Source organism: Danio aesculapii, chromosome 20, assembly GCF_903798145.1.
Source record: "Danio aesculapii chromosome 20, fDanAes4.1, whole genome shotgun sequence".
Lineage (NCBI taxonomy): Eukaryota > Metazoa > Chordata > Actinopteri > Cypriniformes > Danionidae > Danio > Danio aesculapii.
The window spans coordinates 15872753-15889052 of record NC_079454.1 but is presented as its reverse complement, the minus strand read 5'-3'; the positions used below and the strand labels follow the sequence as shown (position 1 = coordinate 15889052).

At 34.9% G+C, this 16300-nt stretch overlaps 1 protein-coding gene across 11 annotated transcripts in view; it reads left to right on the top strand.

Annotated features, from left to right (window-relative positions):
* The window catches only part of LOC130247669 (neurexin-3b-beta), a 334636-nt gene that overhangs the window by 281022 nt on the left and 37314 nt on the right, over positions 1 to 16300 (top strand). For all 11 annotated transcript variants that reach the window (XR_008839567.1, XM_056481053.1, XM_056481048.1 and 8 more), the window contains one exon: positions 13110 to 13281. Coding sequence is in view for 10 of the 11 variants with exons in the window: in XM_056481053.1 (XP_056337028.1) it covers positions 13110 to 13281 (172 nt within the window). In the remaining variant the exon portion in view is untranslated. The remainder of the gene's footprint in view (positions 1 to 13109; positions 13282 to 16300) is intronic.

The window sequence follows — 16300 nt, the reverse complement described above, 5'->3', positions numbered from 1 at the left end:
TTCTGGCCAATCACAGATGTTTCTGTTGGGCTCCTGAGCACACAGGCATTCAGTTCATGCTGATATGCTCTCTCATTGGCTGCAGCTCGTCACTACATCTAACCGAACAAGGGGTCGAGTCAGCCGACTGCTCTATAATATTCAGCATGCTAGATATTGGATTTCCGTCTGCGAGGAGTCGGCGACGCTTCAGCGAGCCTCTTTGACACGTTGTTCAGTAGTTCACACACTGGTTTCACAAGACTGGCAAGCGCCGTGCACCTGCAGATTTCTTCCCGATCACAGCTCGATCTGTTGGCAAGCTTGTTAGCTTTCAAATCAGGCTTAAAATCCTGGAGTGTGAACTAGGCTTTAGTCGACTTGCAAAACTCACTGCGTGCCGTCACCTCCGCATATAAGGCTCTTGCACTGGTTTCACAAAGCATGAGCGACGCGTGAGCAGCAAGTACTTTTTTTTTTGTACCGGACTCACACCGGGAGAAGAGCATCGCGTCAGTGTCCAGCAGGAGCGATCTGTTAGGTGCGCGGGTATAGTTCTTTGCGCACATGCAGAGATGCCTCAGTTTGGGGACTATCGATGCCCCTGTGTGAGACTGTGGCTGTATAGTGTTACTTCTTAAGCTGCGGTCACACTGGGCTTTTTCTCCCATAGACTTCCATTCATATGCATGCGAATGCGTCAGACTGGAAATACAAGGTCATGTGTCAAGTTTCGCATGTCGCTGCGGTGCAAAGTTCAAGCTTGGTGAACTCCGACCTGCAAAATCGCATCACTTGACTGCGTGAGACCAATCGAGGATCAAAACATGACTTTCTGGACAGAAATTTAAGACATGGAGCAATCGCTCACTTTTTTTAATGTCTAATTATTTTGTTTAATCCCGCTCCTTTTCGCAGCGCCGTACGACAGAATTTCGCACACACAAAGCCCAGTGTGACCGCAGCTTTATTCCTTCCTTCAGTGATTGTGCTTGTTAACAGCAGGTGTTCATCAGTGTCAGAATTCAGTCATTTCTAGTGGACTAAACTAATTAACAAATTTAGGGACTAGTGAATAAGGGTGTATGTTGAGATTTCAGCTGGTTACTTTTACGAAAATAAATGTTAGATCTGTTACAGGTATTTTCTGTAGTGTGTTCAGACATTAGCTGTTAATCATCGAACAGGTTTTCATTGTAGATTGTACAGACATTTTTTTTACAGTGTACTCATTGACTGTAGTTTCCCACAATGTGCTTTTCAGTCAGAACTCTTTTCACACAGCATGGTTTTGAATTGTAAACAGGTCTAGATGTTTAGTATGCCAAATATTTCACAGACATCTGCAACTCTCTCTGATCGTGTCTTTGATAATTCACAGTGTGGTATTGTCACCCGCATTAACAACCAGCAATTTTGCCTCCGATTTCAGGCATTTATCTGGATTTCCCAAAAACTGTCAGGCAGCGAAAAATCAAGGCTAGAACTTTGCTGTGTGAACTTGGCATAATACTTCTGTGATACTGCTAATTTGACTTTCAGGAGAAGGTGCTCATATCTGTTTATGCTTTCTTACAGATGAGTAGACAAAACTTACAGTGATACCAGCTGGTACCATGGCAATGGGAAGATATATGTTTGTTATCTGAGTTAAATGAATTTTGCAGTATTTGTAGCTAGCTGTAGGTTAGGTTCTGGTGAGTTATCCTCCAACCTGTTTATACTGGAACTATTTTTATCTCAGGCATAAAACTGATGTCTATTAATGAAATCTCTCTCTCTCTCTCTCTCTCTCTCTCTCTCTCTCTCTCTCTCTCTCTCTCTCTCTCTCTCTCTCTGTTGAAAATTAAAAATATAATTCTTTCTTTGTGTTGTTGTTGTTGTTTTTTTTTTTCGAATTAATTGTATATGTTTAGTGGTATAAAACGAATTTGTATACACAATGTTTTGAGTCTACGTTCTATATGTAAATTTTACGTTATACATCATAACTTTAAGTATCGTTGCAACTTCATGTCAACTTAATCACAATAGAGTATATGCATAGTATTACCAGACTGTTGATTGCTTTTTTACTGTTTGTTTTTCTGGTGTGGTCATTCTACTTTATAGCTCGGTTTGTATGGTGTTGTACTTGTGATAAAGAGAGCCCATGCTCAAAGAGAGCTCATGTTCAAAGAGAGCTCATGCTCAAGTTTCCCTTTTCTCGTCATTTGTCTTTGATGTTTGGTTGGGTTTAGGCCAGTGGCTCACTAGGTGATCTCTATGACAAGCCCTATCATCTCATTGATGTGTTCAAGAAGGATGTTTATCTGAAATGTACAGCAAATCGTACCCTAAGTAATGTATGTCAGATTTGCAAAAATGAAGTGCTTTTTACTGAATTTGTCATCTGAAACACACAGTGCCTGGAAGATTTTTATGTTTCACACACAAAAAAAATGTAGGCTGAGACACAATTTCAATGAGTCTGGGCTAGTTTAAGAATAAAGTTATAGTGTCATAGAAATAGTGGAATAAGAAATGTATTAATAAATTAGTAAGTGGAATTAGCAGAAATTACGCAGACAGTGCTACAAATAATCTAAGAATTGCAGTTATGTAGTTTCAGAGTTTATCCTTTAAAGTGCTTTTTTTATATGTATATACAGTACACTGTAAAAAGGTCTGTGATTTTAACAGTAAAAGTCTGTACAATCTACAGTGAAAACCTGTTAAATGATTAACGGCTAATTTCTGTACAAAATACGGAAAATAGCTGTAATAGATCTAAGCTTTGTTTTTGAGAAACTAATCAGAGCATCTGAACCCTAACCATACACCCTCATTCACTAGTCCCTAAATTATTCAATTAGTTTAGTCCACTAGACAGAGTAAATGACCACAAATGAGTAAATTTAGACACTGATGAACACCTGCTGTTAACAAGCCCAACTTACTGAAGGAAAGAACAAGAAATAAAACTACAGACCCAGCCTCACACCAAACCAACTGAATTAAAACAGAAGATTAAACAACTCAATTAAATAGCAGCATTACCAGCTTCACTGATTACAGTTTGACTTCAATTCTCTCATATCGGCAAGAATATTTTTTATTGAAAATATTTCATTTGGCCCCTCGGAGGCTGCTTTAATTGGGCTCTTGAACCTTTACTATTAATGTTTCTCTAGCAGTTATAACTGTGTTTCTGAAACTCATCAGTTATAGCAAGAAAGGCAATGAGAAACTGCTGTGTGTATCTAATGATTATCCATATGATTTCTAGTGTTTTATAAGTTGTATAGCTATAAGCTGTAGAAAATATTTTTTAATGTTACTTGGGATATGCTACAGCTTGCCATGGAGGCTCAACAAACAATTATCAAGGAATTCAAATTTTATTAGTTTCATGCACAATACCTTTAGATCTCCATCAGTTCATTAAGACACACAGACATCAAGAATCAGGATATGAACCTCAACCATGGTTGCTAAAAAAAGCTGCTTAATTTGTTCATGCTGGGTGCAAGCATAGTACAAAAAATCCAGCATGCATTGCAGCATGAATATATTGTGCAGCTTAAAGTTCTTACAATCTCTTTCTTTTCCTTTATTTTATGTTTTTTTATGGGGGGTGGGGGTAATATTTCAGTAGATTGTTTTGTTTTTTATTTTTTGTTTGTCACCATTGTTGAGATTCAAAGACTAATTGTTGATGTCTGTGTATTTATTAAGTTCTCCAACAGTTCAAACATTCTCATTGTAAATGGTGTATTTAGGTCTGTTAAACAGTCATTGGCTGCTGTAGGTCAAGTGGCTTCACTTACATTATGGTATTCATTTCTCACTTATAACTAATAAGATATTCAATGAGAGCATAAGCAGGTGAGGCTAGTTTCAATATCATAGTTAATCTTATCAGACTTATTGTTTTTTTTTTTCATTTGGCTTTTCATGCTACACAAATAGTGTGTATAACTCAATTAATTAAAGCAGCCAAAATAAAAACTAGTGTTAGCGCAACTAGTTGAATAGCCTCTGTCTGCCATCATGGTGACTTCAAATGAACAACAAAAAATTCAATAAGAGCTTTTGTTCATGTCACAGAAATAAAGTCAAATCATGATCTCTGCTAAGATGTTGAGAAATAAAAAAATTTTATTGTGTAATTTGTTTTATTTTTATTAATAATTATTATTATATTTATAGTTTTATTCTCAGTTGATTTCATATTTGGTTTTGGCTGTGTTAATTTGTGTTTTTTTTCCTTCAGTGATTCTGCTGTTAACAGTTGTTCATCAATAATTCTCAATCATCCTTTAATTAGACACTTAATTATCTCATTAACTTCATCAACCCTCTGTAGTGAGGACACTAGTGAGGATTTTGCTCTGGGATTTGAGGAGTTAAATGTGTTGGATGAAAAATACAGACTGTGGAATGTATTTTTAACGAAAATATTCTATAAACAAAATTTTCGAATGTAAAATGTTAAAAACAGTAGATTACTGGCAACCACAGCTGCCGGTATTTTACCGTAAAATCAAGAAGAAAAAAAAAAACTGCAAAATACTGTAAAACATTTGTTGTGTCACCATTGCGGAGGATAGTAGCATCATGGTGCAAGTCCAAGATGAGCTAAAAGTGTCTGATGTTATGCTGCATCTTCTTTTGTTTAAAAGTAACTGTGTAGTTACAAATGCAGTGAAAATCTGTTCGCTAATTGTAATCACACATGAACACATTAGTAAATTGAATGACCTTATGTTTTTATGCACTACGCTATGTTTTTGTGAACTGAACATTGTATTTTCTGTAAATTTTAACAGTTCTATAAACTTCTGTACTTTTTTATGGAAAAATTCTGGCAACCACAGCTGCCTTTATTTTTCTGAAAATTTTACGGATTTTTTTTTTTTACAGTGTAATTCATATTTGGTCATTGTTTTCATACTGAAACATAATGGTATGAATGAATGATCACAGACAGTTGAATCATGCTGTTTTAGCAACTGCAATTACAAATCAGTTGAGTCCTTGGAAGCAAGATCGTGTAAAGTCTATTACAAAAATAAAATACTTGTCCTGCCCCAACTTTCTGATTCATTTAGAAATTGACAGAACCTGCACTCATCAAGGCATCTATACAATGTAAAAAAAGTATTGTGCCAGTTTGTTATGGCAACTAATTTTGAGTTATGTTAACTTATATGGATTGAATGTGTGACATACTGTAGCTTAAATATCAAAGTTTTACTTTATATGTATTAGTTAACCAAACTTGTCTAAATGTTTGAGCTTTAAATATATTTAACTGTAGTGAGTTTATTGTTCTGCTGTCACTCTATGTGGGTGGAGTGATACACAAAAGTGAGGAGGCTATATGAGTTCTGATATTGCAGAATATCGCACGTCAATCAGATTCCAGAACCAGACAGAACTCTTGTACAGCATCTTACTGTAGAACCGTATCTTAACATCGTCTTTCGTGAAATGGAGTTGCTGTTTAATGTATGATAAATCGGACTTGTTTAAAGTAGCGTCACTGCGCAAAAAAATGTTATGAATGCAACTTACACTCATTTGTTTATTAACTTTTCGGCTTAGTCCCTTGATTAATCTGGGTTTGCCAACTTATCCAGCATTTTTTTACGCAGCAGATGTCCTTCCAGCTGCAACCCATCACTGGGAAACATCCATACACACTCATTCACACACATTCACTACAGACAATTTAGCATATCCTATTCACCTATACCACGTTTTTGGACTTGTGGGGGAAACCGGAGCACCCGAAGGAAATGCCAACTGACCCAGCCAAGGCTTGAACCAGCAACCTTCTTGCTGTGAGGGGAATGTGCTACCCACTGGATGATTTGAAGCAAAAATGCTTGTTGAACATGTAGTACCTGCCTAAAGCATTCGCTCGGTGTCATTAGCTCATTTTTGGCTGAAGTGGCGTTTATTTTACTATATATATATATATATATATATATACATATATATATATATATATATATATATATATATATATATATATATATATATATATATATATATATATATATATATGTGTGTGTTTATATTAATATATATATATATATATATATATATATATATATATATATATATATATATATATATATATATATATATATATATATATATATATACTTTTAGAATTTGTATTTGTTTACTTTTGGTTGACGTCAGACAATGAAGTTCTTTCTGCAGGTTTAGAATTTGATTGGGCTTGTAAAAATGGTTTAAGCAGGTTGACAAAATTTGGGTGGGTTTGGCATCAGATTGGATGTTAAAAATAACAAAAACCAAGTGTGTGTACCTAAAGTGTGTTTTTAGTTTTTATTCATTTTTATGCGTTTGGGAGAGTTTTGGACAGTTTGGACTTTCAACATTCAAGTGTATCTGGCAACACTGACTTCCATTTTCGTATTGTAATGTTGTGGTCTGTGTTTTCTGAGGTTCTTCTCACATACCAGCTTCTTTGGGGAAATTTGTAGACTTCGAAAACCTGTATTAAATAAACCATGGTCAATAAAATTAACATGGTCCACAATGGTTCAGTGGTTAGCACTGTCTGCTCACTGCAAGGAGGTCACTGGTTTGAGTCCCAGGTTTGGGCCAGTTGGCATTTCTGTGTGTCAGTTTCCCTGTGTTCATGGGGCTTTCCTCTGGGTGCTCTGGTTTCCACTCAAGAAATGCGGTATAAGTGAATTGATTAAACAAAATTGTCTGTAGTGTGAATGAGAGAGTCGACTTTAATATTTAAGTTCACTGAACATAAACTATGTCCATTACACTTGAGTTATAATATCCTATCAACTTAATTTTTATTTACAACAACTTATCTAAGTTAACAAAGTGTGGACCACGTCCATTACACTTGCATTGTCCTGTCAACTTTAAGTTAAGACAACTTCATACTATTTAAGTGAAGTAAATGGAAAATTTTAAGGCAGCAAAAACACTTATTTAGGTCAAAACAATTTTTTTATTTTTTACAGTGTAGGGTCTTTTAAGAAAAAATACAGTTAACTTTGCAGTGTGCTAAAAAAGGAGCAAAAAAGAAGAGGGGACTTCTTATTTGCATGCAATAGGAACAAGAGGCAATGTAAGGTTAATATTTAATAACTCTGACCCAGAGAAGAAAAGATCAAAGTGAAGATTGTGTGTTTGACTTTGAGTGAAGAGTAAGTCAAATTTATTCCCCTTCACATTGCATATACTTTTCTTTTTCTTGTACAAAGAGTTGAAGGACACTCTAGCATATTATAAAATGTATTTGGACTCTTAAACATATACAATATTTAATATATGCAACATAAAAACTATTATTTTTTTTTTTGTAAGGCTGTTTCCAATGTAAAAATGTCTTCAAATGTCATTTTTCATAACTTGTTTTTTATAAATACAGCTATATATAAATAATAGATGTCTATCTAATAATTTTTAGTATCATACACCTAATGTCTGTGTACCAATCAAAAATGTAATTTGTCATCCTCAAAATGGTCTGTTTGAAAATCTTTTATATTATTTTTGTACACACAAACACTTCTACGGACAGGAGGATTATGGTTACACAATGTTGGTTGTGTTTGGCCAAACCGTTCTCGACTAGCTTACCAATATATGCCTATTACATAACTCTAATACATAAAATAACTATGCTGCCCAAAGTTCCTACACGGAGAAGACCTTACTGAAAACTGTGTAGTATAGTTCCTCAGCATCAATGTTATGTCAATGGTCTTCAAGAGTATTAACCCAAACTTTATTTGTGACTTTATGCTAGCTACAACAAATGATATGAACTTGGACCTGAATGCTTGTTCACTACCTAATCATAGCTTAAAACTGAATGCTATTACCCATGCTATTACCCTTCACTATGTTTTGATGGTCACTAATGATGATGGATGCATATTGTTCAATGCCACAAGACCAAGGTTGAAGCTTTCTGGGGAAAAAATGATGCCTGGGGCTGGTTATCTGCTGTAACCATTGATTGGATGGACAGAATTGGATTGTATAGCTCATTACTGGTGTCAGCACACATAACATAGGGAGAGATAAAGCTCTTCTTGATCTGCGCAGGCCCCTGCTGCAACTCAAATTACTTTTATCACTCTTGGCTACCCTGATGCCACCCACAGTGGCAAAACACCAGACATTATGCTCTCCATTGCAGCAAAATTCAGCAATAACCTTCTAAATGTCTGCCATCATCTGTGAGGCATCAGGTTTTATATCAAATAAAGTGGAACTTTCAACAGGCATCAATCTTCTGTGCTATCCCTTTTGTAATGAGAAAAGGCAATGTAATGTATGCTATCCTACCACAGTGTGTTAATACTGTTCATTAGCTTGAATTGACTATTATAGAGTGTAACATTGGCTTGTTGTCATTGTGGATGGTTTTATTTTGATAGAATACAATTTACTTTAACACACCATTCTTTGAAAAGACAATGAAACATTGTCGGCCAGTGCAGTGTAATAGAAATTGTCAATCATGCCAGTCTGGATATTTAAAGAAAGAACCTGGTGTTCGACAGTTCTACTAAAACGCTGTGCTGAGTATTTTATGACCTTTAATGCTGCAGCCAATGCCACAAAAATTACTTCCTGGGTAATTTGAATAAAGTTTGGAATTAGCAGGCTATGACGTGAGTCCAATCAGCTATAAAATGCATAGCACAATAAAACATTGTAGTTCATGTTTAATTATACTAAATTTTATTGAACAATTTTCACTTTTAACTAGTTGCAAGTCGACTTTTTATTAGTGCCATAAAGTTTTATTGTCTTATTGGTGGGGGGTGCAAGCAGGCACAGCTTTGAAGGATTTTCAGCTACCTGTCAGATAAAACAGGTAGGAGGAGCCAAGGGAAAAAAAATAGAACAAGAAAAATACAAGAACACAAACACAGGAAAACTAAACAAATCAATACATCTCTATGTAACACAATATAATGCATCCTTTGATACTATTGAGGATAAATATATAATTCATTCATTAATTTCCTTTGGCTTAGTCCCTTTATTCAGGGGTCGCTACAGCAAAATTAACCACCAACTTATTCAGCATATTTTACCCAACATATGATTTGACCCAGCCGGAATTTGAACTAGTGACCTTATAGCTGTAAGGCAACAGTGCTAACCACTGAGCAACCATGCCACCTGCTAAAGAATATTAAATATGAATACACTTATAATATATATTTTTTAAACCATACTATTTAATTAAATATAGTAATGCACAATTCAAATATATTAATTTATTTACATTTGTATAGTATTTTTTAACCACCAAAATACTTTATCTTCAGTGCATCCAATATTGGATGGAGAAAGCATAAATTCTAGCTATTATAGGAACTTAAGATTTGGGCTGTGTATCAGCAAAAATCTGGCAATATGATTCATACAACATCATGATACAGGGTTTAAATTACAATATGTTGTGATATATTTCAATACTGTAAGCCAAGCAATATATTCGGATATTAAATTATAAGTATACAATTTTTTAAGAAGGCAGCATGGTGGCTCAATTGTTAGCACTGAAGGTCACTGGTTCGAATCCACAGTATGATGAGATCAGCATTTCACTAATCAGTCCCTTTAACATTACATGTCTTTTAACCATGTTTTTTTTTTTTTTTAATATGGATAGGAGAGGAAAATCTACTTGTAAATCTATTCTTTACCAACAGTAAATGTATTAAATTTAAGGTGGTATAAGCACACCATATATATTTTCTGTAATAGCTTAGACTAACAACTGTAACATAGAATTTCAAAACATTTGGATCTGACAAAATAATTACATAAGCTTGCGCTTAATATCAATGAAAAAGTGCTTGCAGGATGCGCTGTTTAGGTATAAATATGTACGTTTTGAAAAGGTACCACACCAGTGACAGCTCTCGTACCTTTATTTCCGGGAGTGTAGGAAAAAAAACGCACTAAATTGAGTCTGACATGCCTTGAAATATATGGCTAGATGAATTTGGGGACATTTCGCTAGATGAACTTGGGGACAATTTTCATAGTGGATAATTCTAGTAGACAATGACCAAGTTGTCTTAGTTCTTAATTTTGAAGACATAACATTAAGGAACCATATGGGAATATGTAAAAAGGAAAGGAGCATATGTTTGTGATTTTGCAGTAGATTGTACAAAGCATATTAGTGGATGGACGTCTTGTTGGAAGCTCTTTTTTTTCAACTGGATTTCAAAAAGCAGCAGTCTTAGCATTTAAATGTATTTACATATGTATTTACCTACTCTCTTTTGCAACATCTTTGAGATGTAAATATTTCCATTTTAGGCATGGCTCGATAACACTTTTTCAAATCGTATCATTGATAGCTGCCTTAATATGTGCCAGTACTAATGCCAACCCTAAACCCTTCCTGCTTTTGTTAATCTGTTATGAATACCTCACCCCACTTTAGCTATGCTACTTTATTACATTATAGCACTATAGCACCCCCTCAAATAAAAAAAGAATCAGACAAAATTGTATGTAGTACTATCAACAATGTAAGTTACCCTGATAGTGGACCTTCATTGAATTATCATTGAATCAACAGTCGAAAAGTTGAAACTTCAACATTGACTTTTCATCAGGTTTGCACCTGAAAAAAAAAGTTTTTTCAATGGTAGTCAAGAATAAAGAGGCAGTGATAAAGTTAACAAGATTAATGAGTCTTAAAAATAGATGAAAAACACCTGCTTTTAACAAGCATAATCACAGAAAGCACACATAGCCACAGCTGATTTCAGTCATAGCTTTAGATAAAATCAACTGAAATAAAACACGTTCAATCTTTCAAAATCTCAGCAGAGGATCATTAAACAACACAAAAAACATCAGCAGCTTCACTTATAACTAATTTGTTTTTATGTCACAATTATTAAGACTTAAACATTTTAGAAGTCACTGCTTCAGTGAAGAAGGGTTGCTTTTCTTGTTGTCTTTGCACTTTAAAGTTAGCTTGATTTACATTAACTGTATGTTATGTAAAAGCAATAAGCTATTTGATTATTCATTCCTTCATTCTTTTCAGCTTAGTCCCTTTATTAATCTGCGGTTGCCACAGCGGAATGATCCGCCATCTTATCTAGCACATGTTTTACGCAGCGGATGCCCTTCCAGCTGCAACCCATCTCTGGGAAACATCCATCCACACTCATGCACTATGGACAATTTAGCCCACCCAATTCAACAGTACCGCATGTCTTTGGGCTGTGGGGGAAACCGGAGCACCCAGAGGAAACCCACGCGAACACAGGAAGAACATGCAAACTCCACACAGAAGCACCAACTGACCCAGCCGAGGCTTGAACCAGCAACCTCCTTGCTGTGAGGCGACAGCACTACATACTGCGCCACGGCATCACCGTTATTTGATTATATTCTTTGTTCATATTTTTAATTAACTGATCCAGTCAGTGATGGTTAATTGTGTAAAATACTGACACTGTGTTGTGTATCAAACATACAACACAGTGTCATTATGAATGACATCCAGCAATACTTTGGTCATGTACAGTACACTGAACATCAGAATCACTGAAAACACAAATACATCAAGAATCAGCATAAGAGTCTCAACGATGGTGACAAATTACTTCCCATAGTGCATTGAGGGCAAGAAATATTTTACTGTCATTGAGACTTAAGCTGAATCTTGATGTTTGTGTGTTTTTAAAACCTGATCAATGTACTGCTTAATATGCATAATCACATGATTTCCACAAGCAGTTTAACGAAATCATCCTAACATTATCATCACAATACAAAATTAAACCACCGACACAATCAGTGAATCAAAACTACTAAATATCATGCATCAATCACTTTGCTTTTAGTCTGTTTTGCCATAACACAGAGCTTCAAATGAAGGTTGTAAATGAAGAATCAAACAGACCAAGTAAAGCAACTACTCTTCACTAGTGGTGACTTCTGAAAACAATTTTCTAAACAATTATAACTTTTAGTTCTCAATAAATGTAAGTGAAGACTTAAATAGACATCTAAAATAAAGTCAAACAGGGTAGTAATAAGGGAAGTTGCTGATGATGTTAATATAGTTGTCTGATGATCATCTGCTGAGATTTAGAGAGATTCACCATGTTTTATTTCAGTTGATTTATTGTATGGCTGTAATTGATGTCCAAATAAGATTATAAGATATTTTTCATCATCATTTGGACACCTTGACATCAGACATCATTTGGACTCTATACTTAATGAAATGTTAATTCAACTATGTCTGTTTAAATTGTACACTTTTGATTAATTTAGTGCAGTTTTCTATTAAAGTCAGTGAAGTTGCAAGATAAATGACAAGAAAAGCATAAAATGATGGCTTAATATATTAAATTGATACAAACAGAAGTCAGTTGTAGTTTTGTGTTCCTTCAGTGATTCTGCTTGTTAACAGCAGGTACACTCAATTACAGTAATCACTTAATGATGTAAATAACATGATTATTTCGATCATTGAAAAAACATTATTTGAGAGTGCAAACCTAATGAAAACTCAACGTTGAATTTTCTGATTGAATGTTAAACTTTTAATTCAATGGAGTTCTGCTATCTGGGTAGTCATAGTATTCTAAGAATGTTAAGACTGATTTTGTTATGATTCATAAAAAACAACTGGTCCCATCTAACCGATTACACATAAAGGTCTGTATCAGAGAGATACTGGTACTAAGTTTCAGTTCAACACATCGCCTATAATACATTGAGCTGCCTTTTGATGAGGTTTTTTTCCTTCACTTTCGCCAAATTTCGCCAATTGGTGAAGATTGTTCCTCGCTGCTGTCGCCATTTGCTTGCATGGTTCGGGACTTGTGGAGCTGCGTATCGATGGATTTGCTCTTCAGTGTTTGGACTTTCAGCAATGAAAATAAATCCGCATTGAACTGAACTAAACTGAACTTAAACTGTGAAAACTAGACTGACACTGTTTCAATTTATTATAATCTTCTATGTGAAGCTGTTTTGATACAATCTACATTGTAAAAGCGCTATAGAAATAAAGATAAATTAAAAAGATGAATTTGATTTTGCTAGACTGACAAGACTTTTTTTGTTTTCAGGAAGAAGGAAGGGTGTGTGTTACATTTAACATCGGTACAGTGGACATCAGCGTCAAAGAGATGACTACAGAAGTCAATGATGGAAAGTATCACGTTGTGCGCTTCACAAGGAATGGTGGAAATGCCACTTTACAGGTGGACAACTGGCCAATCAACGAGCACTTTCCATCAGGTAATGTCTAGCCCTCTGACTACTGTACCCGAAGTGAGTTTTCTCAAAGAAAAGTGAGTTTTTACTGTTAATCCCACTGGATATCATGTGTTTTTATGGAAAACAAGGGTTCTAAAGTGTTCGTACAACACTTGATGTTATTTAAGGCATAAAACTGAAAGGACACTACAAAAAGAAAGTAAATGCCACTTAGCTCTTGATCAACTTGGCTTGCATTGCTTTCGTAATTGTCCTTTGTATTGTCCACATGCTGAAATAATCAAGCCGGTGCACAGTGGCAGGCCAAGCCACTGCCTTTGTCCCCACGATTAGTGCCATGACATCTGGCCAGCTGCTTTTGAGAGGCTTTGAAAGGCAAAGGGTACAGCAGAGCACACGTTTAAAACAGTAACATGACAGCTACAGCAGCTGTGGGAGAAGGAACCTCAGACCTTTGTGACATTCAAATAACATTCAAACCTCTAGTAGCATTGAAGTTGTAGTCATCTATGGTTTTAGATGGTGGTGTTTAGTTGACAAAATTTTGAAAAATAATTTTTCTGTGAACAAACCATTATATATATTATATATATAACACGATAATACTATTGATGAGACAATCATGATTATCATATTTTATGTCATTTGCACTATAAACTTGAGTACATCTCCCAGTGTGTGCTGCTATATCAGTTAAGTATGTTCACTGTTACATAACTGCCCCCTGCTGGTTATGTCTTTCTTGTGTTAGAGCATTGAGGAACAAGCATGGTCTCGTTTATTCACTTGCGCATTCTCAGTAGCCATACCATCTGTGAACCCCAGACTTGGGAAGCTACTGTATAGCAATGATGGACAAATGCAAGTACGTTCATTAAATCCAGCAGAGGTTTGTTATAAAAGCCAAAGCATTTTCTTCACAGAAAAAATAGGGCATGTTGGGAATACAGCCCTCAAACAGTAGAAAAAAAAATTCCAAAAACCCTTCACACTCAATTAATAGTTTTTTTTTTAATTTTTCCTCCACTTTGATCTCTCTGTTGCTTCAGTGCCCTGTGAGGGATATGTGGCCCCTGTACTTCTCTAATTAGACAGCAGCTGTTGTCAGGGTTACTCAAGCTGTATTCAATGGAAGGTCTTTCTAAAGAAATGTAGCCTTAAAAATGGCCAGCGCACATGAGGAGGGGAGAGGGAAAAGGACACAAGTTGATGCTGTCACAACATTATCTACATATAATTAAGCTATTTTATCTGGATCTGGATCTACAAATTCTGTACACTGTAAAAATTTGCCCTGCAAAATAACAGTAAAATACTGGCAGTTGCAGTTGCCAGTAATGTACTGTTATTTTAAAGTCTGTTGCTGTAAAAATACATGCACTGAATTAAAGCTCAAGTAAACTGATTTCATTCACAGAATAGACTACCTCAATTTGGTCAACTGCTATTTGAGTTTATGAAAAAATATCTTCAATGTGTTATATGCTTAACAAAAGCATATTTATAAAGATAACTTATTGGTGTAATTTCAAACATTTGGTTTAACTTAAATCTCTTGTAGCCCACATGTATGTAGAGCTAGAATTAACATACAGACTCTCACTGCATCAGTAGTTACACAGTTACTGTCTTAAAATCAAGAATCATGCAGCATAACATTAGTGATTTACGTTCATTTTTGACTCAAACACTGGCTCTACTCTCGTCCTCAAGGATGGCACACAAAAGGGACAGAAGAAATTTGAATCAGGTTTTACAGAAAAATAGTTTTTGTCTTTTATTTTACAGAAATACACTGTTTTTTTCTTCTTGATTTTACAAAAAAATACTGAAAAACATAAAAATATTGTGTATTTACAGTCTCCTGTATTTTACATTAACAACATATTACTGTTAAAATACATTTTACTGTGTTTTTACAGCTCAAACCTTTAACCCTCTATACCCCACAGCAAAGTCCTCAGTTTAAATTGAACACTTTCATTTGTCCACACTACTGAGTGTTCAAGAAACAGTCAATCACAGCTGAAGTTAAAGCTGAGTTATTTAAATAATTAAATCCCACTCCACAAACAGCATCACTTATTACTTGCCTGTGTCATTTTGTCTAACATCCATAAACGTTCTTCTTGGGATAAAGGTTTACATTTAAAGTCACCATCATGGAGAAAAGTGTCTGCTTTAGTTGGGCTCTTAGCCCTTAACTTCTCAATAATAATGTATTTGGGCCACAGTAAATTTTAAGAACTTTGTTTGAACAGTGACTTTATCACAGCAAACAAAGCAACAAACTTCATAACAGCAAAAACCAAAGAAAGGTAAGAAAAGAAAACAATAAAAATTCTAGGGATACTAATTTTGTTTTAAGCGAGACAGTACCTGTACTGAAATTATATAATAACTCATGTTATCCAATGTTTAATCCATTATTAAAAGTAACATGATTGCATGAGCCACATAATTATGAAGGTTTATAAGCAACAAAAAAAAAACATTCCATGGTTTGTTATGCTCACAGAGACATCAATAATCAACGTATGAACCTCAACAATGGTGACAATTAACATAATGAGCAAAACATCACAAACAGAATAAAGTGACAAAATCTAGAATGTCAACATAAACAAGGGAAGGCAAGTTTATTTATGTAGCACATAAAGTCCAAACACTGAAGAGCAAATACATCGATGTGCAGCTCCACAAATACCAAACCAAGCAAGCCAGTGGCAACAGTGTCGAGGAACAAAATTTCACCAGTTGATAAAAATGAAGGAAAAAAAACTTCAAGAGAAACCAGGCTCAGTTGGGCACAACCATTTATCTTCTGGCCAAACTTTTTTTGCAGAGCTGCACAAAAATAAAAATAAAAATTCGAATAAAAAATTACAGTGTATTCATATGATGCGAGTATGTATAATTGTGTCATCACAGTGACAATTTGACAAAAGATTAAGTGTTAATATCAGAGTTTCAATTCGATAAAGAATGAACAAAAAGTGAATGTTTGTTTTCCCAGTGTTCTGTCTAATGTGTTTATGTT